Below are 24,983 nucleotides of genomic sequence, written 5' to 3'. Positions count from 1 at the left end.
GGCAAGGAAAGAAAGGGTTCCTGAGAAGAGAAAGAGGAGATCAGGGCAGGAGACACCCCCCGAAATCCCAAGAAAAAACAATGTAGACAACCGACCCATAAGGTCAGAAGTCCCGACCCTCAGACGCCTGGGAAAGGCCGAGGGAGGGAGAGTTACACATGTGGTCCCTCGCGGAACTGGGGACCCCTAGTCGGGTAACTACCCGAACTGTGAAATCAACATTATATAGCAATAACATATAAGCAGCAATGTACAAAAAAAAAAAAGAATTTTTCTTGAGGCACGGCTAAACATAATGATTAGAAGACACTGGGGCTAAACAATGAATGCTGTTCTTTAGGCAGAAGGTAGGATGGTATATCCAGGGAGGGTGCTGTGGAATGCAGCCCCCTGGGTAATTCTCAAAGCAACCTTAGGGCCCATTTCGAGGGGACGCAAAAAATATGAGGGGTTACGGGCAGTCCATTAGATGGACGAAGTACTGCATAGCGTCCCGGAATATTGGAGGCAATGGGGAGCAGGGTAGCACAAGTCCTAGGCAAGGGGAGGGCAAAAAGGGTTGGAGGGCCAAACTTTCAATGTTTGGGGAGTAGTCCTCCGGCCCTCTCCAGGACCTCGGACGGTCAGTCACAGAATGGAGAGTCTGAAAAGGGGACTGGATGTTGCTCAGGTGGGTGCATTATCCTTGACCTTCTTGGCTCTTCCGGAGGTCCACAACGGGGATTGTGGGCTGTTAGGAGTGGGCCGTTTGTTGGATCCTTGGCTAGGGTTAGAAGTGTCCATATCAGCTTCTTGAGAAATGATTTTCAGCCTGGTGAGGAGCTTTTCCCCCTCGGGGAAAGTGGAGAAGGCAAAAGACTTCCCTTTGTCCGTGAACCTGACCGCAAATGGGAATGCCCATTTGTATTTTATGTCTTTTTGTGACATTGCAAGCAAGAGGGGTTTTAGAGCTCTCCGTCTCTGTATAGTGGAGGGGGAGAGGTCCGCAAAGATCTGAACCTGGTGACCCTAGTATGTGACGTGTTGCAGGGATCTGGCTCTCTTCATAACTTCTTCTTTCACCGAGAAGTGATGTGGCTTGGCCAGAACATCGCGCGGGGTGCCATCCTTCCTAGGGGGGCCGAGGGTTCTATGGACCCGGTCAAGTTCAAGCTTAGTAGCTGGGATGTCAGGGATTAGCTGTTGAATGAGGTCTTGCACCGCCCTGGACACATCAGTTATTGATTCTGGAAGCCCGCGAATTCTGATGTTATATCTGCGTGACCTATTTTCGAGGTCATCTATACGGGCCATGGCTATGTCCAATTGCTCCTGTACTGAATAAATGTGCCTGGAGTTTTGGATGGATCTGGCTATGGTATCCTCCATTTTATGTTCGATCGTTTCGATCTGGGAGCCTAGGTTAATAAAATCAGCTTTCAATTCCCCCGTGATTTGCAAGGCAGTTTGGGAGAGGCCCCTTTCTAATAGTTCAGAGAATTTGCCAAACAGGGCATCCATGTGGGAGACTGGGTCTGCATGAGCAGCCTCGTGGGGGGCCATGGCGGCCTGGGTAACCCTGTAAGTCCCCGCTGGGGAGGGGGAGAACTCCTGGATGGTGCGTTCCAGCAGAGAGACCGTGGAGGCCGGGGACGGTGTGGCTTCCTTGGGGAGACCCCTGGGGTTGCCTGGGGTGGCGTGGAGAGGAGGAAAGTCTGTATCTGACCTGAAATCCACTGTGCCTGCGGATCTGTGATCCTGAGACAGGAGCTGTGCTGCGGTGGCCATCTTGGATTTCTCCCTCACGTCCAATGAAGCGAACAGCGGGCCCAGATTGCGTTTAGCCAGTCCACCGGTCATTCAGAAATGTGCCCCAACACTTCGGGAGTCCGTCCCTATAGCTCGGGAAGCGGAAGGGTAGCCGTGTCGTGCGGTAGGGGTTCCGTCGTTCCGCGAGGCAGCGGAGCTTTAGATGATCGCGGCCATCTTGGAAGCCTCGCGCATGCGCACTCCCGGAATGGAATCTTTTAAACAGTCTTGCATCGTCTGTGTGCCATGTACGTCCAAATGACTACCAAAGTACACAGTGGCGGGGGGTTACTAAAACTGGTGCAGTCAGCATCTGGTGCAGCTAGGCATAGTAACCAATCAGGAAAAGGGGGGTTCCCCCCTCTTTTTTCCTTTTGCCTCCCCCTGTATAATTATGAAGTCCATACAAAAGCTCCACAAATACATATTCTATATGCTCCTGAAGAGCAAGCCCTATGTGTGTTTCTATATTTAACGTTCCTAGAACCGCAGTTTGGTTTTGGGTTTAATTATGCCAAATTATGGATTCAGTACCAGTCTGGCTGGATTGCACTGTGTTCTACTTGGCCATAGGTGGCACTGTCATCACTGGCAGGTATGAGAATGCAGTTTAGCTGGGTGTATTGAGTGCCATTCCTTCTTGGAACCAACCCAGTGGGCGCATCATCCTGCTGCGCATTCTGGGAGAGGGTACTTAAGGTACTGACATCACATGCTTCTGGGTTCTGGTCCAGAGGATTTTTCTGTCTGACCAGCCCCCATGGCTCTCGTGGCTTGGGGTGCGGATCCATCCACTTCCGATCTCAGGGCTGGCTAGCCCGGCCAAAGTAACTAGAGGGAGGATTCGGAAGTGGTCCGGTGCCGTCTCGTCTGTGGAGAGGCTTAGCAACTGAAGAAGCAACCAGGGGAGGACTCTTCAGGGGAAGGCCATGCAGAAGGCTGGCTTCTCAGAAAGAGCCTGGAGGCTGAGTTGAATGACCCCAAGTGAATCTACACTTGTACAGTATCGCCGGACTGGCTGCAAGATACTGGTACCGTATGAGGGCTCTCTAAATTTGTTTACACCCTTCCGTTTACTACAAGTGTTCTACAACAAGTCTGTGGTAGAGAATTTATTCAAACGTTCCATATGCAAGTCTGTGGCAGAGACTTGAGACACTGATGAGAAAATGAGACACTGGTCCCTTTAAAAAAATGTAAAACCTTGGCGGTAACCATACGCTAACATCATGATAAAAGGGAGTATGGTTGCCAGTCCAAGTAACGTCCCAAATGAAGCTACGTCATAAGACTCAGTGAAATGCGTTGACATCATTCACAACTCTGCCTCGTCCTATGACACTGTGTGTGTGCGATGTGAGGATAACGATGGGATACTGGCATATGTGCGCTATGGCCGCAACAGTGATAGCGGGACACAGATGCGAGTGTTGGCTCAGCAACAAGCTAGATGAACCTCCTTATGGATGTACAAGTCGGTGAACACTCTCTCTATCTATATCCTGGTGACAAGGAATGCTCAGCGATTTAAATCTGCCGCTATTCTAATCAACAGAGATCAATGATTCAAAGTTCCTTAACAGCAGGGTGGTAACGTATGGATGATTTCCACATGAAATGTATTACAGGATACCGCCTGATGCTTTTACTTACAATTTAGTTATCTTCAGTTTTACTCTCGCCTTGCATCTGTAGTATCGCTGACAGTGGGATATCCAAAATGCCCTTGACTTTTTAAACCTCCCAAAAAATATTGGGAAGTGAGCGTTGAATGTTAATGAAAACTCTGATATGCTAAATGCTCTCTCTTGAAACATGATGGAAAGAAATTGAACTTTAAAACTACAGCACTGAAGTAACTGATCACTTCAATCAATTATTATTATTATCAGTTATGTATTCCTTTGTCTAGTCCCTATAGTTTAGCTATCAATCAATACGCCAAGCACATGCTATCGTTAATATCACAATACTATCACCATTGGCTATGAAATCAACACACGGTCTAAGGTCAATTAAATCTCATTTATTTCCCAAGGAAATAAGATAGCGTGCATAAAATATCAATAGAAGTTACAATAATACATAGCATACAATCAAAGTACAATATACGCCTTATACTTATCGACCCTTGTGACTCGACCTCCTGATGGAATAGGGAGAGAGACCAAACTCATGGTTGCAACCCTTTTTGTTAAACATACCTCAGCCATACCACACCCCATAGTCCACCCTGCTTTTCCCGTGGACCAATCAGCGTCTCTGGGGCGTTTCCTCCCCCAGGCTAATCACCTCGGACAGTCCTGCCATACTTGGCCTCTGGGGGGCAGTGTCTGCCCATGAATTGCAACTGCTCTGACTGGGTTCCCATCTTGTGGCTCGATCTCGGACGCCCCCTCCCGCTCACAAACTATCTTCTTTGTTCTTGCAGACAGGCCGGCACCATATTTTCTTTGAAGTTCAGTACATTCCAGGTGGGCTGAATAAAACTCATTCTGCTATTCAAATTGTGTCTTGGTGTCACATTCCTTGCTTTTAAACATGTGAGACTGCATGGTATCAATATGGCTGAGTTCGGCTGTACAAACAGCTGTGTAGATGTATAATACTAATTCCTGTCTGATTCCCAAATTATCCGCTTTGCGCCTAAAAGGCGCATACCACCCTTCTTCAGACACGGCTCCTTTTGAACAGTCCATAACTGTCTTAACGTGTGTGGTTCCCCAACATGTGCTTCCGAACCAGTACCTGTGGCACAGTCCTTAGCTTGTGTAACGTGTGGTTGTTTCCAACGAGCGCTCCAGAGACATCTCTTATGGAACAGTACACAAGTGTCTTACCACGCTGTGTTTTCAACGTGTGCAGAAACAGGTCCTATGGAGCAGTCCATAATTGTTTTACCATGTGATGTTTCCCAACACGTGCCACTTTGCCACTGAGTGACACATCTCCACCATTCTTCAGCGACAGCTTCCATGTCACCATTCTGCATCTTGGGTATCTTCAGGATGGCAGTACAGGCAAGGGGTGCTCATTCATTCACCATTCACCAGCACCCATTCAGAGCAACATATCACCCAACTTTCAGACCCAGAGTCTTGAGGAGGGCCTTTCTTGCCCATATTACTAGCCTACAATACCCCTAGGTCACACTCTACCACAAACATAAATCAACTTATTACCATAATATATATACATATATATGTATTACGCACCCTGCTCCCAACCTCCTATAACCTTTTACTGTAAATACGGGTCGGGATTAGGCAGGCTTGCTCGCAGCGGCGTTGCAGGGCTCTGACTTGGCAGCAACGTCTCCAATTTGTACACAGAGGCTCACCGTCAAATCGTCCCTCAACTTGCCTAGATAAATATTGCTTAACTACACATATAAGTTTACAACAATTACCAAACCCACACAATTCCACCCCTGTGCCTGGATTTCAGAGATCATGCCCATTGTATACCATGCACCTCTACCTACAGTTAGGTTCAAGGAACCCTCTAGTTCCATGACTAACACTACACCGGTATTCTTTAGGACAAAGAAACAAACTCGCCTATGTCCTAAATTATACCTGGGTGCCTTCTTCCCAGCAATGACCTCTCCATCCAGAATACAGAGAGAAATAACTTCCCAACATTATTCGTTCATCCCCATGTATTGACCTGGCCTACAAAGGACATCATGGTCATGCTTCCGACAAAGGGAAATATCAACCTGCCTCCAGCGTTCATCTTCTCTGATCACATGTGTGATATAGCCTCAAATGCAACAAGATAGAATCCCCAGTCAGTAAGCCCATTGATGCCACCAAATATACAGACCGAGTCTGCACTTCTGTATATGGGAACATACAGCATAACACCTTTCACAATCCAACTTAGTACAGCCCATACAGGCATTCGACCACTACTTTGGATTAGTGTAAGCAACGTGTTTTGGCAAAATCTTACTGAGCGGTGATGCTAACTCATCAGGCCACTGCCCCTCATACAGAGACGGTAGAATCAGCTTGATGTTGGCTGATATTTCCACCTGCCACAGAGTGCGTGCCAGAGCCAATGACAGGTTTCTGTCCTCTCTACCAACCTCTCAACATGGTTGACCAAATCCGGAGCCATTCTAACCTGAGTGTTTCTGTGACTTCATTGAATGTTATCAAGGACGCCACCAATCTCCCGGAGTAACAAAGTCACGCCCCTTCTCTGAAGCTATGGCTGTGAGTTTGTTCCTCAGGAGGCTGATGTCCCCTCCATTAACAACACCCATCCCAGCTATTGTTCCCCCCCTAATAAAGTGCTGAATACATCCCTCCTCTTTCGGGTTACTCCTCAGAAATAAGTATCCTGCATGGACTTGATCGCATCTCTGGGAGTAAGTCACTGGTACAATGACCGCACTTGATTCAGTGTATACTCAGCACATATAGGGTGATAGGTTGTTGTCAACCACCGTGAGATGTTGCAGCACCGTGTGGTGAAGTCCTACGGTACCCTGGTAGCCAGCGTTTGTTCCCTTTATTTTAACAGAGCATGCTCCTGTGTGTATTTACTGGCATTATCTGTGCAGGGTTTCAACTTCTCAGGTGAGACACCAACCGGGCGTATCTTCCTCATGTCTAGTTCTGGTGTCCCGCATGTCCTGTAACCGAAAGCTTCTCTCTAGGACTGCTAGGATTGAGACACCACCCCTACGAGGATGTTTTCACCCCATTGATGTGTCACCTGGCACCCTTTAGTCTGACCAACAGCTACCTTATTATGCATAAGCGCCAGTATGCCTCCTGGGTACCTGCACCATATTAACTCCGTTACACCAATACATGTAATACATTAAAACCTTTCTTCTTTCAATTCCTCCTTCCAACAAAAAACCCACATATTTTAAATTTTCATGTTTTGACGGATTGGATGTGTCATAATTCTTCCCCAACCTCCAACCCATTGCACATGTACAAATAACATGTTTGCATTCATCAGGAGAGACTTCAGCAAAAGTATTTCACAAGTTCTCTTGCTAGGCACAGTCTTTCAGTTTCAGCATTCGCACCAAACTGTCCATAAGAAAACAAACAAGTATAATCTGAATCTTTCAAGTTTTTCCTTTTTTCCTCTCCTGATGTTTATCAGAACAAATTTGCGGCGTGGTGTGGCACAGACAAACTGCCAACCAGATGATCATCTGTCATCCATGTTCCAGAAGCCTCTCCAATTCTCGCCCCACTTGGATTCTGGAGGTGAAAAACAAGAGCAGTATCAACTTCTTATCCACAATATCTGCTCGCTTACCATGTTTACTTATAGTTCCCTCCTTGGAGCCCAGGACCTCAGTATTCCTGGCTTCTGCAACTCTGACCAAACTATCCAAACAACCATGACCTCTTTAGGCTGAACCCACTGTAAAATGGATCCCCATGGTATGATCAAAAAATGTTTCAAACTGAACGTCAGTGTTGCTTCTCAAAAACGTCAAATTTTACAAGCTACAAAAACAATGCATCTATCTGTATCTTTACGATGTATGCACTACCCCCTTTCAGGCGACTGGTTCTAACTGAGGGCATTGTCAATTCCCCCCTTTCAGGTGGATTAGACCTACTACTTTTCCACCTGAATAAAAATATAACTAAAATAGAGGACTAAACCAATATCAAACAAAACATTTTTGAGAAAAAAAAACAAAATTAACTAAAAAAAAATGTAAAAAACTAAAAAATCTGGCCATGATCACACAAATAACATGACAAGACAACCATCATACGACAAGACAACCATCATACAACAATGACAAACACTCAACTTTTAGTTGACAACATCCATGGACTTTTCTCCTGCAAAGAGTGCTTATTCCAATCTGAAATACAATTAGTTAATGGGGAAAACGAAAACCAAAACAAAGCATATGTATCATCACAACATTTTAGCTTCATTTGTAACTCTTTTTAGTACTATTTATTTTTCATTGTTTGCAAACAATTACTACCTAATGAGCTCATGGTACCATGTGATAATCGATTATGCATTTACAATAACCTAACCCCTGTTCTGTTATATTTTTCCCACTGTTCTCACTTTGAGAGACCTGCAAACAAATGCAAATGTCTGCATACGAACCAGTTTAACTTCTTCCCTGGTCTCTGGAAAAAGGAACACACAAGTGATTACACACAATTCTTATGTTAATCAGCAGTATTGGATATTACTCAGGAAAAGTTTACAAAGACTGACGATAAGAGAAGAGTAAAGAAACACAAGATAAAAAAAAAAATACTCATAACAGAAACATCTTTTAACCACACAAAAGAAAAACCATAATACCAATTCAGAGGTTTATCCCTATAAGTACAAAACAAAAAAAATGTATATCTATATCCAGGTCCTCTATCATATTCTGAACCTGAAACTTACATCAAACCTTTTTCATAGCCGGGAAACATTGACCAGAATATTCTTACCATACCTGCAGCTCACTAAGTTCTGCTAACATCGTTTCCCCCAGTGCTATATTTGAGTAACCATGCGTCTATCTCCATTTTGACTCTACGCAACTGTCCTACATATTGCTTTTTAGTTTGTAGACCCCGCATTTGCGTTTTACACGGGAAATGGGTTTGATTACTATGGGTTCCATGCTTTGGATGGCTACCCCACCTTGCTGAATAACACAGCTGAAGCCTTGGGGTCGTTTTCGGGTATAATTTCCTTTCGATATCATTATTCGCCGCCCGACAATATTTTGAAATGTGACCCCCCCTTTTACACAAAAAACATTTTAGTTCTGGTTTCCCTGCATAGGCCATTTTTTTAGCATATGGTGCTGGAAACCCACATTGCTGGATAATATTACTGTGATTGGAATGCACAGACTTTACACTTTCGTTGTCTGAGGAGTCATCAGAAGTTTCAACTCCTGAGTCAATTTCAAGTGCAGTTATCCCACCTTTATTTGCTTCTTCCACATCGATTCCCATCACAGTACTATCATTTGCAGTGATAATAGCATACGGGTTTTCTTCATGTTTCACTTCTAGCTTTTCTGTACACTGAGCATGTGCGGAGGGTACCTCCACTATTGCACACTTGGAGGATAATTCCATTATGGCTGCTTGTGCCTTAAGCATTGTGATAACCTGCAAATTCTCAGCCTCCCTTTGATTCAAAGAGGCAATGCAACTTTCTCTTAATTTACACGTTTGTTCTAATTCATCTAATCTCTGTTGCAATACACATTTCTCAGTCACTAATTGTTTAATCCGACTACGAGCATCTGCATCAGCCTTTTCAATCCTCATTGCTATATAACTTACCTGTTCCATCACTTTTTCTCTATCAGCAAACCATTCTAATTCTTTTTGTTCCGCAATTTCTTTCATTCTCATTAACATGCATAAGGCATTGGCCATTCTCTGTTTCCTGCCTTTTTTTGAAGATTTTTTATACTTTATGGCATCATTATGAGTATTGCATTGTTTCAATAGATCATTGAATTGGTGTGTTAACGCCTCCTTTCCTATACTGTTGAATTGAATACAAGCATTTTTCCCAAGAAACTCTTCAAGGATATCCATTGACATGCTAATTAGCCTATCCACACTACGGTTGCTCAACCAGTTGTTTAGACAATAGAAAACAGACAACAAATGGACAACCCCCCCTAGTCCTACTAACAAACAACAAAAAAAAAAAAAAAACAGATACGAACGTTTAAATCTACAGTGACTTACAAGACACAAGGCACACTCTTAATCAATGCCTTGGTCTTCTATTGGACCAGAGCTATTTCACTCTCACGTGGGTAGAAATAAAAACCTATATTTCCCCCACTTTTTTCTTTTTCCTCAAAGATGTATGGTAATTCCTGTCACTCTCTAACCAACACTGTGCATTAGCAATACACTAAACAAACAGATACCAAACACACAAAGACACAGATGAAGCTGTTTAGAAGCTAGCTTTGACCTGTAGTCCCACTCCAAATACAAAAAAAAATGCAAAAAGCCAAAAAAACAAAAAAAAACAAAAAAAACAAATACAAATCCGTTTACCCAAATTTCTTTAGGAGAACACACTCTTATTCAATGCCCTCCTATCCGATAGCAGGCCACAGGGAATTTCTCTTGGGACCCTCACGTGGATATTTCCACTTTTCCCTCAAAATTGTGTGGTTTATCCTGTCAATCTGCGGTTATGTCACATAACTAGGGATGATCAGTCCCTCTATCTCGCCAGTGCGCCAATTTGCCCTCTGGTTACAAGTTTGCAGCAAACACAACAATACGTACATATATATATATCAGTCACAGTTCTCACCAGGTTTTACGCGTGCGTTTATACCAGTGAAATATCTCACAGAATTTTCCTGCTCATCCAAGCGTGGTTTCAGAATTCGCGAGCCAGCGCCAATCTTGTCCACACTAGAGATGACTTTCAGTTCTGGGTGGCTTTGAGGGTCCTCGTGGCTTACAGGGACTCAGAAACAAAAATACATTCGATTTTTGTGGATTCTGTGTAAAAATAAGTTTTACACGCCTTCTGGGGTGCCAAATGAAGTAACTGATCACTTCAATCAATTATTATTATTATCAGTTATGTATTCCTTTGTCTAGTCCCTATAGTTTAGCTATCAATCAATACGCCAAGCACATGCTATCGTTAATATCACAATACTATCACCATTGGCTATGAAATCAACACACGGTCTAAGGTCAATTAAATCTCATTTATTTCCCAAGGAAATAAGATAGCGTGCATAAGATATCAATAGAAGTTACAATAATACATAGCATACAATCAAAGTACAATATACGACTTATACTTATCAACCCTTGTGACTCGACCTCCTGATGGAATAGGGAGAGAGACCAAACTCATGGTTGCAACCCTTTTTGTTAAACATACCTCAGCCATACCACACCCCATAGTCCACCCTGCTTTTCCCGTGGACCAATCAGCGTCTCTGGGGCGTTTCCTCCCCCAGGCTAATCACCTCGGACAGTCCTGCCATACTTGGCCTCTGGGGGGCAGTGTCTGCCCATGAATTGCAACTGCTCTGACTGGGTTCCCATCTTGTGGCTCGATCTCGGACGCCCCCTCCCGCTCACGAACTATCTTCTTTGTTCTTGCAGACAGGCCGGCACCATATTTTCTTTGAAGTTCAGTACATTCCAGGTGGGCTGAATAGAACTCATTCTGCTATTCAAATTGTGTCTTGGTGTCACATTCCTTGCTTTTAAACATGTGAGACTGCATGGTATCAATATGGCTGAGTTTGGCTGTACAAACAGCTGTGTAGATGTATAATACTAATTCCTGTCTGATTCCAACAAGCACCATAATAGTTATTTTCAATTACTGGATCCTTTTGATACAATATGTGTGCACTTTAAGGACTGCCTGTTTTCAAATCCTTTTTCAGTACTAAGTACACCAGTGTTTTCTAGATATATGGACTTCCTTAGCATTTTAGTAATTCTATCCTCAATTTACTGAATATAATATATGAGTTTTCTGCATGATAGGCTCAGTCAACATCCCCCAATAAGCCTGCTATCTTTTCCCCACATCTCACCATTTTCTATAATGGATTAGCCTACTGCCAGCCATCAATAACAGTGAATACAGGGGTCCACATAAAACCCCACATTATCAAGTTATATTTAAATGATTTGATTGTTTGACTGGCGGTCGGCTAATGCAATGCGTCCGGACAGTGTTCAGTGTTGTTTTGTATTGTTATATGTTTATCTTGTTTGTTGATATGTTTATGGTAATTAATTCATTGCCTTATTGGGGTTAATCAGTTTTTAAGAATACTGCACTATTTCTAGTATACACTTTTTGATACATTAATTAAACATTTGTAAATGGACTAAATGTAATTTTATTTGACAAATTACAGTTCGATCTAATTTTTGTTCTCTATAACCTCCCTTTTCCTTATATGCCATACGGTTACAACAACAACTCCTTAAAGTGGTTGTAAACCCTTACAACACACTTTGACCTACAGGTAAGCCTAGATTAAGGCTTACCTGTAGGTCCAAGAAATATCTCCTAAGCCTACACGGTTTAGGAGATATTTGCCGAAAGACAGGCACCGCTGTCTGCGGCGTATGCGCCGTAGACAGTGGCGCGCAGGCACACTGAGCGCGCCGCCGTCAACACCGATATGCCGCACGTGGCGGGTCCTGTGTGCATGCGCGGGAGTGACGTCATCGTGGCTTCGCCAAATGACAGCGGCGGAGCGGCGAGACCCACTGAGAAGATGGATGCGCTGGACTACAGGGGACAGCGGTGACTTCGCTGGCTCCTGTGTCAGGTATGTGACATATAATGGACTACTATGGGATGCATAGTAGTCCATTATGCTTTACCTTTGCAGGGAATGAAAGAGGAAGTAAACTCATCAAGGTTTACTTCCTTTTTAACAGATGATCATAAATTGGTAATTTAATGTACTTGACCGTTACTAGTGGACAGTCTGCCTCCTTCCTTCCCTTTCCCTTTCCCCTTCCCTTATCCCCCTCCTCCTTTTTTTGTTTATAGTAACCAATCAGTTGCTAGGTTTCATTGCCAAACCTTATGTAGTGGCCATAACCCTCGATGGGGCGGCCTTGACTTTTGGGCTTACCGGTTACCTCTGCTTGGCTTGTTCTTCCATGTCTAGGGGTTCCCAGGGTTAGTATCCAACAACTTTGGACGCTGACACCATAAATGTCCTTTAGAAAGGTTTTTATTTGCAGGGGTAACATCCAACAAACACAGTCTCATAAGGGAACAGAGGGCAAGGGTGAAGAAACTCAGGCACCTTGAAGTGCTAATCATTAGAAAGTCTCTAATACAACCCAGAGAGTAGCCACTCGCAGCTGGGCACTTCAAAGCTGAACAAATCTCTAGCCAGAGATTGTGGCAGTGAGCACTTTAATTCATAACTTGCAAAGTCTCTGATCTTGAATAAATCTGCAACCGAAAATGAACAGCAACCTTTCCTCAGTACCTGGAACATTCTCTGCCTCCTTGGCAGTACTGGAAAAGTGTGGATTCATTAGTGTCCTTGACAGCTCAGCAACCCGGCAACTAGGCCCTCCGAAGAGTCTTCCCCCGGTCGCTTACACGAGCTGCGGTGCCCATCAAAGTTGAGAGCACACCCGGACGCCTTGAATCCTCCTTCAGTTACTGTGCCTCGGATCAGCCAGTTCCGAGACTCGGGAACAGATGGATCCTTACCCCAGACCATGCGGGTCTAATGGGGCTAGTCACGTCCAGTAACGGACCATGTTGCGGGGCGGCACGCGCTCCCGTGACTGGGACCCCTCAGACTCAGGAACAGGCAGCTCTGCCTCACGAACGAAACCCCGAACACGTGACTTCAACATCTTAATTACCCTTCCCCAGACTCCTCAGCGGGGCCAGACGCACCCACTGATTGGTTCCGGGAAATGCTGATACCTGAAGCGTCCAACCAGGCCTGGTTCTGGGCCTGTCATGTGCACCCAACTGTACACATGACCCTATCATAGCCCAGCCAAACTGATGCCAAAGTTAAACCTACACAATCAGACCTCAGAACCCCTTTACTGTTCTGAGGAAAAACTAAATTTGTACATAGCGGACACCTTGTCCAAAGTGTCGCCGCTACACTTAATTGAACAAGCTGAAGTTAGAAACTGATCGGTTGCTATGCACAGCTACACCATATCGTGTGTGTACCAGTTTTAGTAAATATTCGCCAGGGTGTGCACAGCATCCCTATCCCTTCTGCTGCTGCTCCCTCCAAAGCTTTTACTCCAATACTTGGTTTTCAAAGCTGACAATGCTCAGTGCTGTGTTTACATCTCTGCAGTCCTGGGGATCTGTCATTTAGCAACGGAGGTATCACAGGTGAACATGTCCAGTCCCCGTGTTTAAAAAGGATTTACATTGCTGGACGTATTTTAACTAAATAATTTTTTCAATGGAGTGTGTGTGTGTTTATTTACATTTACTTTTTGGTGAGAATGAGTAATTCAGGATACTGATGTACCTGGTAGGGAGTGGATATCTGGGGGTCCCTTATTATAAAGGGGGCTTCCAGACTCCCTTTATAAGTCCCTAATAACTGTCACATCCATTCTGTGAGTACTGGATGTAAGGAAGAGGTCCTTTCATCTCAACATCGGGACAAGTACAGCTTTTTTTTTTCTTGCAATGTATAAAAAACTGTAGTTTCTCTCCCAGCTTAAGCACCCTAGATCACGGGGTCTCTGGCTATTGGTCAATATCTACTGTTTTCAGTCAATAGTCAAATAAATGGATTGAGAAGGCCATCACTATACACACACAGATATTTACATTGTGCATTAAAAAAAGAAAATAGATCCCCACTTATGGAGATCTGGAGATCTGGATTCCAAACACAACACAAATGTCCCCGGGGGGAGAAAGTTAAAAAATAAACACAAGAAAGGTAACATATAGCATGTAGCATATTACAAAACATCCTCAAGTAATACTTAGATGCTCAGATCATATGTTGTTTATTTTTTCATTGTGATATTGAAAAGCTGGAGTATAACATTTGGGTTGTTTGTAAAATTCTATTTTTTTTAGTTTAAGATACCTACATTTTTCACTTTTGCAGTAATAGGTAATTTCTTCTGTTTAATTGTAGGTGAAGGAAGCTGTGTTGGGAGATGTGGTCAAGGGTATTTTCGTGGGGATCCATGCCATTGTGATTATACCTGTATGACTTATATGGAATGTTGTCCAGACTACAAGACAGTTTGCACATCAGGTAACCAGTGAGGTTAAACCGCAACTTTACCCCATAACAGTTTGATAACTATTAATGCTCTTTAATAAAAGAACATAAATTCCACAATAATAATTATGCTACCAACATTAGTGTATGCTGTAAATTTCCTACAACATTGCTCCTATTTCTTCTTGCTAGAGGCCACCATTTTGTTGAAGCCCAGAGCAGTCATTCCTTATTGGAAATTATCCCCTTCTCCTTGGTCTCAAAAACTATATGTCACATTCTTCAACTTAAATATGTACATTTCTCACCTTGATTGTATGTTTTGGCTCAGTTAGAGAGCAATATCAGGGACATAAAATAAGACACTATTCTTGTACGTTTAACTCTTTTGTGTTTTCCTGGCAGCAGAGTTTGTCCTGTCACCTCTCCTGCTTTTCTTCTCTTCCTCCCTAATCTATGTTTCCTCCACACAGTCTGTGTCATTCCTGTTGCTTTCTTCCTCCTTCAGAAAAATTAAAGCTGGTCATAGATGGATCAAATCTGGTTCAGTAGTGCCCACCCGAGATTCGACCTGTTTATGGGCAGGCTGGTTGTACTAAAATCGACCAATCAGTCGGCATTAGTACAACCAGCCTGCCTGATTTTTATGTGATCACTGCCGGTGGCTATAGCAGTCAGCAGTGATCATTGAGCTCTGTTGGCAGGGAAGGCTGCAGGCTGTATTCTTTTGACAGAGCACAATAATGTTGTGTGAGGGATTCCCCAGTCAATACTGACTGTGTTGATTTGGGAATTGAGTCATTTTCTTTCCTTCTTAAATCTTAAAACTGTAAGCAGATTAGCCTCTAGCAACTCTGATTTTAGGCACAATGCTGAGTGCAACTGAGCATGTGCAGAACGGGAAGAGACATATCATTACTGGATTTTAAACAGTATAGGCACTTATTTTTAATGTTTTACATAGCTATACCTGCAAAAGGGGCCAGCCTAAAGTGATCTATCAGGACTTAATTTTCTGATGAAAGTTCTACTTTAAGAAGATAATAGCTCTCAAAATTCAACTCAGAAGCTAGGTTTATGTGCTGTGACATCTAATGTATCTGTCAATGTCTCCTTTTTAAACATGCAGAATATCATGTTTGCCATACACAAGGTGCATGCTGCGTGGCCAACTAGCCGATGTAACAAAGATTTTTGTTTCCATATAACAATCCTTTTGTGTAAGGAGTTTACACAAAGCATTAAAGCATTTTTGGGTTATTAATTTACTAATAATGCAAATATGAACCATATTCACTTTAGACTTCCAGTCATTTGCAAGACAAACTCCTGTTTTTTTTTTTATTATTTCCCTATACTTTAGGCATTTCACATTAAATGTAAACACTGCCCCTGAAAAATATAACCTAAACTTACTTAAAAGCTTTAAAAGTTCAAGGCAAGTGAATATACGTTTATTACTACCAATCATTGCTTCATTGCCTAATCACGGGCTACAGAAATTGTGCAATTTTCACAATAAATAAATATAATCAAAAAGTTAACAGAACAATTACCAAGAAAATTGATTTATATTGTTATTTACATACTGGACTTTTCAAGTTTTAGAAGGGTCCAAAATGCAGCTTCTGGTACTGCAGCTTTCAACAGAAACAGTAATATACCTCAAACTGATGCTTAAATGTTATTTAGTCATAAAGGAAATACTGATACATGCACATTTTCCATGTTTTAAAAATGCTGCAAGTATATATAATATCTGTCAATTTACTAGCTATGTTAAATCCAAAGGTTCAATAAAATGCTGGCTTAGATTCTACTCCTCAGTTATTAATCTAACATTTAATCAAAAAATGCTCACTTACAAAAACAGACCAGTACCACCATATAGCCCCTATTCAAAAAATGCCATTTTGTATTCCAAAATCTAATTCCAGGTTGTGGAGTGTATATAAAATATCTTCTTTAATGTGTTAATACGGGTTGATTGTATATACACAGGGATGGCATTCCATATACCTTTGAGACTTGGAACATATACATTGCACTAATTGTCATTATTATCGACATTCCCATGATCTATACTTGAACACCATTAAAGTCTATGGGACGCATACATAAAAAATCCAAAGTGCTAATTTTTTAAAGGCTTATATGCAAGTTAATGTCATAAAAAGTGTTTGGGGACCTGGGTCCTGCCCCAGGGGTCATGTATCAATGCAAAAAAGCAGTTTAAAAATGGCAGTTTTTTCGAGAGTAGTGATTTTAATAATGCTTAAAGTGAAACAATAAAAGTGTAATATTCCTTTAAATTTCGTACCTGGGGGTGTCTATAGTATGCCTGTAAAGTGACGCATGTTTCCCAGGTTTACAACAGTCCCTGCACAAAATGAAATTTCTAAAGGAAAAAAGTCATTTAAAAGTACTCGAGGCTATAATGAATTGTCGGTCCCGGCAATACACATAAAAGTCATGGTATGCTCCCACAGGGGAACCCCAAAACCAAAATTTTAAAAAAAATGCGTGGGGGGGGGTTCCACCAAATTCCATAACAGGCCATTCAGGTCTTGCATGGATATTAAGGGGAACCCTGCGTCAAAATAAAAAAAAATGGCGTGGGGTCCCCCCAAAAACCCCTACCAGACCCTTATCCTTGCCCGGTGGTTGTGGGGGGTCTGCGGGTGGGGGGCTTATCGGAATCTGGAAGCCTCCTTTAACAAGGGGACCCCCAGCTCCTGGCCTACCCCCTGTGTGAAATGGTAACGTACCCCTACCATTTCACAAAAAAAGTGTGAAAATGGTAAAAAAACACAAGATGGCGTGGGACAATTCCTTTATTAAAAAATAAAAAAATAAAAGTGTCCCATAAAGTCCATTCATCTTCTCTCGCTCTGACGGACCAAAAAGAAAAGGTTGCATGCCGCCACCAATCTGCCTCAATGGGAGGCACCCGCGTAATGACCTCCTCCCCAGTGACACCTCTTTTAGAACTGAGGGTGGGGGCCACGTGATGAAGTTGATGGGTGACCTCACCCCCCACGACACGCGGGGACATCACGGGGTCAGCCGGTGACGTCATCGCGTGGGCCCGCCCTCAGTTATAAAAGAGCTGTCACCTGAGAGGTGGTCATTACAGCGGGTGCGTACATCGGTGGTGGCGTGCAACTTTTTTTTTTGTCCTTCAGAGAGAGAGAATAAGAAGATGAATGGACTTCTCGAGACACTTTTATTTTTTTTTCATTTTTGAATAAAGGAATTGTCCCAAGCCACACAGGGGAAGGGTGGGATCTTGGGGTCGCCTTGTTAAAGAGGGCTTCCAGATTCCGATAAGCCCCCCACCCACAGATCCCCACAACCACCGGGCAAGGGTTGTGGGGATGAGGCCCTTGTCCCCATCAACATGGGGACAAGGTGTTTTGGGATGTACCCCAAAGCACCCTCCCCATGTTGAGAGCATGGTACGGTTCGGGGGACACTCTCTCACCCCCCCTCTTTTCCTGTGGCCTGCCAGTTTGAATGCTCAGATAAGGGTCTGGTATCGATTTTTGGGAGGACCCCACGCCATTTTTGTTTTAATTTTGGATGGGGTACCCCTTAATACCCATACTGGTATGGAATTTGGGGTGACCCCCACACATTTTTTTTGCATTTTGGTTCGGGGTTCCCCTGTGGGGGAATTCCATGCCGTTTTTTTCAATGACTTTAATGTGTATTGCCGGGGCCGACAATTCATTATAGCCGCAAGTACTTTTAAATTACTTTTTTCCTTTAGAAATGTCATTTTGCTCTTGGACTATTCTAAACACAGGAAACATGTGCCACTTTACAGGCATACTATAGGCACCCCCAGGTTTGAAATTTAAAAGAATATTTCACTTTTATTGTTTCACTTTAAGCATTATTAAAATCACTACTTCCAAAAAACTGACGTTTTTAAAACTTTTTTTGCATTGATACATGTCTCCTGGGGAAGGACCCAGGTCCCCAAACACATTTTATGACAATACCATAAATATAAGCCTTTAAAATTAGCACGTTTGATTTCTCCCATAGACTTTTAAAGGGTGTTCCGCGGCTTTCAAATTTGCAGCGAACACCCCAAATTGTTAACTATTTGGCAAACAGGAGAACACCCGATGTTCAAGTCGAACTTAGGTTCAACTCGAACATCGGGCTCATCCCTACTCAAGAGTATTAATTATAGCGGAAGAGTAATTCAACATCTAATGTGTCAATCAAATGTATTTAGTGTATATGTAGGCCAATTCTTAATTCTTCCTTCTTTTCATTAAATAGTTGATATGCCTGTTACGTATTCACATAGAAAACCCTTCATGACAGAAGAAAACAGATATAGCTTACTCAAGCAATACACAATAGTTTAAACTTGTACCAGATTACCTCACTAAGTGGTCTAGAAACTTGTTAAAAGAGAAGTGTAGGATTTGAATAAAGCAAACAAATACAGTGTCTTGAAAAAGTATTCATACCCCTTGAAATTTTCCACATTTATCATGTAACAACCAAAAACGTAGATGTATTTTATTGGGCTTTTATGTGATAGACCAACACAAAGTCACACATAATTGTGACATGAAATTAAAATGATAAATGGATTTCAAATCTTTTTACAAATAAATATCTGAAAGGTGTGGCGTGCATTTGTATTTACTCTGATACCCCTAACTAAAGTCTAGTGAAACCAATTGCCTTTAGAAGTCACCTACTTAGTAAATAAAGTCTACCTGTGTGTAAATTAATCCCAGCATAAATAGAGCTGTTCTGTGAAGCTTGCAGAGGTTTGTTAGAGAAACTTAGTGCACAAACAGCAAGGAACACACCAGACAGGTCAGGTATAAAGTTGTGGAGAAGTTTAAAGCAAGAATAAGTTATAAAAAAAAAATCCTAAGCTTTGAACATCTCACAGAGCACTGTTCAATCCATCATCCAGCTGGGGAATCATGCCGGACTTCCGGTGGAGAGGAACGTGCGAGTGAACGAGTGACTGACGCCGCTCCCCCCTCCCTCGCAAGGAAGCAATCACAGCGGGATGTCTGACCAATTTTCTTACCTTTCAGAAGGCGAAGATAGAATGGCTAATAAGCGGTAAGCCCGAGGGTACCTCTCTGCAAAGCTGGAAAGGCCTCACCTTCTTGCCGCCTCCCTCCTCTCCTCCCGCGGATCCCTCCATCTTCCACACCCGGGGTTGCGGTGCCCAGCTGCTGGGATTGACAGACCGACGGAGGACGAGCGATGCAGGGCAAGTGACAGAGAACCAGAGCAGTAAGTCGAACGGGAGGAAGCGAGGATATCGCGAGACTCTGGGACTCCCCACATCCTGGTGCGGAGTCACGAAGGGGTGAGCAGTTTACACAGGCGCTCGTAATACCGGTGTTACTGGCAGAGACCGAGCTGGATGCTAGAGAAGATTACGATCTGGAGGAGCAAGTCAGTGAAGCCCCTGTCTGCCTGGATTGACGATACACCAAAGGACAGCCCGGAGAGCATTAGAAGAGAGGGTGAGAGAGAACTTATTTTTATTTTCTCTATGGGACAGTAACTTTGAAGTCAGACCTGATCCACTCTGAATGCATATACAGGGCAGTATAAAGATATGTATAAAGATGCATGGACTTTAATGACATGACTTAAAGGAACTGGGTGGCAGACGAATCTTGGTATATACCATTATATATGCTTATATGTTGGAACTTGTTTTCGGCTGCAGAGGTAGCCTGGCTATAAAAAGAAGCTGGTGAACAAAATAAAGTTGGAGAGCCCCCCCCCCCCCCCCCTGTATACCCGGGCTTCTTAAGACCCGATAGAAGTATGGGTGTATAGTTTGGGGTAGCAGGGAGACTGAACTATAACACATAGAGAAATAAAGAGATAATAGAGGATAAAGGAAGCGGAAGAGAGTAAGCAGCAGGGATGACAACACGCAGACGTGCAGCATTACAACCAGCGGCAGGCGGAAGTAGGAATTCGGCAAGTGTACTGCGAGCTTACCTGACGCCGCAAAAGGGAGAACGATTGGCAACCCGGAACCAAGAAGGGAGACGGGGGAGCCTGGAGATGGCAGGTGGGCACACAAAGGGGGGACGAGGAGCGTCAACATTGAACCACAATGAGCCAATGGGGTACGGCCGTGGGCTACAAATCTCAGGCAGAGAGGAGCGGAGAGTAAGTGGAAATCATCTGGAGGGAAGGCAGAGAGAAGGAACACAAACCCCAGGAGGCATGAAAGAGGATCGGAGGGATGGTGGTGGAAGGGGGGACAATAAAAGACTTTCAATAATGGAAGGTACCCCAACAGATCAGGGTCAGGAGTCACAAAGACCTCCTGCTAAGGAAACAGCAACAGCCAGTGAAGATGAGGAAACTCAATACACAGCTGATAATGGAGGTAATATACCTGAGGAAGAGCAAGCAGAAAGAGGGGTGAAAGGCAAAGACCCCATGGGACCTCATGCCGACATATTAAAGAAAGAAACGGCAAAAAAGAGACTGGAAAACCCCACCATGATAGAGCAAAATAAAAGAGGCTCCGAGGGGGGAGAGACAGAAAGTATAAATATAGAATGGGACCTAAGGGAGCATATAAAGGCTCTACCCACAAAAGCGGATATTCAACAGCTAATAGCAACAGTAGAGAAATCATGTAAGCTAGCAGTGGAAGAACTAAGGGAGGAGGTTGTGGCAATAGGTAATAGATTGGAAGGAATTGAAAATACCCAAGAAGAAATGGCACAGGCAGTAGCAGAGAACCAAGACACTATTAAATACCACGAGGAAGTAATGAATAATTACAGAGATCAAATGGATGAATTTGAGAACAGGGATCGACGACAGAATATACGCATACGAGGACTACCAGAAAAATACCATAGTAGCGACCTGCCAACGGTAGTCCAAAAGCTATTTTGCCAAATTATGGGAACAGCTGCGCCGGAATTTATTGAAATGGATAGAGTTCATCGTGTCACCTCTTTTGGTATTCAAAATAAAGACAAGCCTAGGGACGTGATATGCAATTTGCATAAGTATACAATAAAGGAAACAATAATCAGGATTGCACGAGACACTTCCACAATTGAATATGAAGGAGCTCATATCCTTCTGTTCCCTGATATATCTCGTCGTACATTAATGCAGCGCAGGATGGTCCGACCGCTATTGGAAGCTCTACAGGCAGCAGACATTAGGTATCGATGGGGGTACCCTTTTCGCTTAATAGCATCAAGGAATGGGAAAACAGCAGTACTCCGCACCAGAGACGATTTAAAAGAGTTCTTAGAAATACTAGAGCTCCCATTTGTAGATTTTCAGGATTGGAGAACAGCTAATGTCAAGACACTAATCCAACGACCTGAGCCATGGTCCCAAGTGGGAGGAAAAGGTTAAATGAAAGACTATAATACTCTTTAGTATAAAAGAATGAAAGTAGGGAAGAGAAGAGAGACCTAGGAAGAAATAGCAATAAGTAAAGCAAAGGGGGAGGGGGGGAAGTATGGGTCAGTGCTTAAATTTGTCACTCAACTTTACAGCTTTATTGTAAATTTTTTTTACCCCCTTTTTTTTTTTTTTTTTTTTTTTTTTTTTTTTTTTTTTTTCCAACTAGGCAGGTCCCGTGGAAAGGGATTGATAAACCTGCAATATGCAGGAAGGGGGGAGGGCTCGGGAGGAGCTGGGAGCAACCAAACGGGTTCACCCTACCAATAGTTGGCACATTTTACAAAGTAAAGTGTTAAGTTGTGGATGGGGTCAGAATGGAATTTTTTTTGAAGTTTTTACCACAGGTGTACATGGAGGCGGGGAACACGAGAAGCGCAGCAACAGATTAAGAATGGTACATACTTACGTAGATTAAAAGAATGGCTAAAGCTTTAAAAATAATGACTTATAATGTAAGGGGACTGTGCTCACCTCAAAAAAGGGGCCGTCTTTGGCAGGAATTAAATCATCAAGCTGTAGATATAGTATATCTACAGGAAACACATTTCACGTCAGGATCCGTACCAAGGCTACCGTTATTCCCATACAATCAGTGGTTTCATGCAGTATCGCCCATTGCGAGAGCTAGAGGAGTATCGATAGCCTTTGGAAACACGTGTCCTCTGACATCCATAGTAGTGAACACAGACCCAGAAGGGAGGTACCTTTTTATTAAAGGAACACTGCAGGGACAAGGGTACACATTCGCTTCAATATATGCCCCAAACACACACACAGTCGATTTCCTGGGAAAAACACTAAAAGCGTTAGAAAAATTTAGGGAAGGGTTTTTGATTCTTGGAGGGGATTTTAATGTTATTGTTGACACTAAACTAGATACAACCACAGGGAAAACACCACTATCATTTAGAGCACTTAAACATGTAAAAAAATTATTTCAATCTTCACACTTGGTAGATAGTTGGAGGGCATTAAACGGAGAAAAAAAAAATTACAGTTATTACTCAAAGAGCCATAACACCTACTCCAGGTTAGACTGGATTTTGGTAGATCAATATTATTTAGAACACGTAAAAGCAGTAAATATAAAGCCAATAACGATCTCGGATCATGCCCCGGTGGTGGCGGTGATCTCCCCTATACACGCGGGTCACAAGGAACGAACGTGGAGACTAAACGAGTCATTACTGGATGATAAAATAATACTAGAGGACCTCCAACATAAATTAGAAGAGTATTTTGATCTAAATACGTCAGAAGAAGTATCGGAGCAAACTGTGTGGGAAGCCCACAAAGCGGTAATTAGAGGAGAACTAATAGCACATGGAACGCGAGTAAAAAGGGAAAAAAGAAAAGAGATAGAAGATCAGTTGGAAAGAATAAAGGAATTAGAGAATAAACATAAGAGTACTTGCGAACCAGAAGATGCCAGGCAGCTGGGAATCATGAGGGAGGAGCTCTCCAGGTGTCTGGATAGAAGGGTCAGGGACAAATATAGATTTATAACAAACAGATTTTATGAGCATGGGAATAAATGTGGCCGATTATTAGCTAGACAACTAAAAAAAAAGAGGGAATTATCCCATGTACATGAAATTAGAGTGAATAATAAACAAGTAAAAGACACAAAATTAATAGCAAAGGAATTTCAACAATTTTATAAGAAGCTATATAATATCCAACCCATGCTGGAGCAGGCGGAAGATAGGGAGAGGATAGAAGAAATGAGAGATTATATCCGTAGTTCTACAATATCAATGTTCCCCTCCAGGATAATAGAAAAATTAGAAGAACCAATAACTAAAGAGGAAATAAGAATAGCAATTGAGAACCTGCCGAGGGGGAAGAGCCCAGGACCCGATGGGTTAACTAATGCATACTATAAAAAGTTTGCCCAAATTTTAGAAATACCTTTGTGTAGATATTTCAATAATATTACTGCCTCTAACCCAATGTCCTCAGAAGCACTGCTAGCATACATAACAGTTTTACCGAAACCAGGGAAGGACCCACAGGAATGTGCTAATTACAGACCCATATCATTGCTTAATTCAGATACTAAATTAATGGCAAAAATCATAGCGACTAGAATACAAGAAGAGGTAACACAATTGGTCCATCGTGACCAAACGGGTTTCATGAAAGGCAGAGAAACCAAAGATAACACCATTCGAGCCTTACATATACTATATTGGATGCAAAATGGCCCAGATAGATTACCCAGGACAATACTATCAATGGATGCCGAAAAGGCATTTGATAGAGTGGACTGGGACTTCATGAAAGAAGTGCTGAGAGCAATAGGTATGGGAGATCGAATGATGGGATGGATAGAAGCCCTATATGCCAAACCCAGGGCAAGAGTGAAGGTAAATGGTACTCTATCAGGATGCTTCGATATACGAAATGGAACAAGACAGGGGTGCCCCCTGTCCCCAATACTATTTGCCTTGACTCTGGAACCATTTCTGTGCAGGGTGAGAGAAAATAAGAGAATAAAAGGGATAAGAATAGGATCTGAGGAGCATAAGGTATCAGCATATGCTGATGACCTACTATTCTATCTTTCAGAACCACAGGGATCAATAATGGCACTAATGGAGGAGGTCCAGAGATATGGGAAAATGTCCAATTTTAAAATAAACATGGAAAAATCTATAATATTACCCTGTCATGTACCCCCATTGATGACAATGGTAATGAAGGATAACCTTCCATTTAAATGGGAAAAAAAATCATTATATTATTTAGGAGTACATATTACGGCGGAGGCTAAATCTTTATATGAACTTAATTATGGAACTCTAATAACAGAAATAACTAAAGATCTAAATAGATGGAAGGGTTATTCACTGACATGGTTTGGAAGGATAAACACTCTGAAAATGAATATATTACCTAGAATAATATATATCTTAAATACTGTACCTATAGCAGTACCTCAGGTCTTTTTTAAGAGAATACGTAAAATGTTTATATCCTTTATATGGAACGATAA

At 42.7% G+C, this 24,983-nt stretch overlaps 1 protein-coding gene across 1 annotated transcript in view; it reads left to right on the top strand.

Moving 5' to 3' along the window:
* Window positions 1–24,983, top strand: part of PRG4 (proteoglycan 4) — a 181,296-nt gene that overhangs the window by 28,820 nt on the left and 127,493 nt on the right. The window contains exon 2 of the mRNA XM_077452652.1: window positions 14,441–14,563. Coding sequence (XP_077308778.1) covers window positions 14,441–14,563 — 123 coding nt within the window. The remainder of the gene's footprint in view (window positions 1–14,440; window positions 14,564–24,983) is intronic.

The sequence above is a fragment of the Lithobates pipiens genome, unplaced genomic scaffold, assembly GCF_037356315.1.
Source record: "Lithobates pipiens isolate NorthernLeopardFrog02 unplaced genomic scaffold, aLitPip1_a1.2 Scaffold_23, whole genome shotgun sequence".
NCBI classification, from domain to species: Eukaryota; Metazoa; Chordata; class Amphibia; order Anura; family Ranidae; genus Lithobates; species Lithobates pipiens.
The sequence above is the reverse complement of the archived record's forward strand: the minus strand, read 5'-3'. Positions and strand labels throughout refer to the sequence as shown.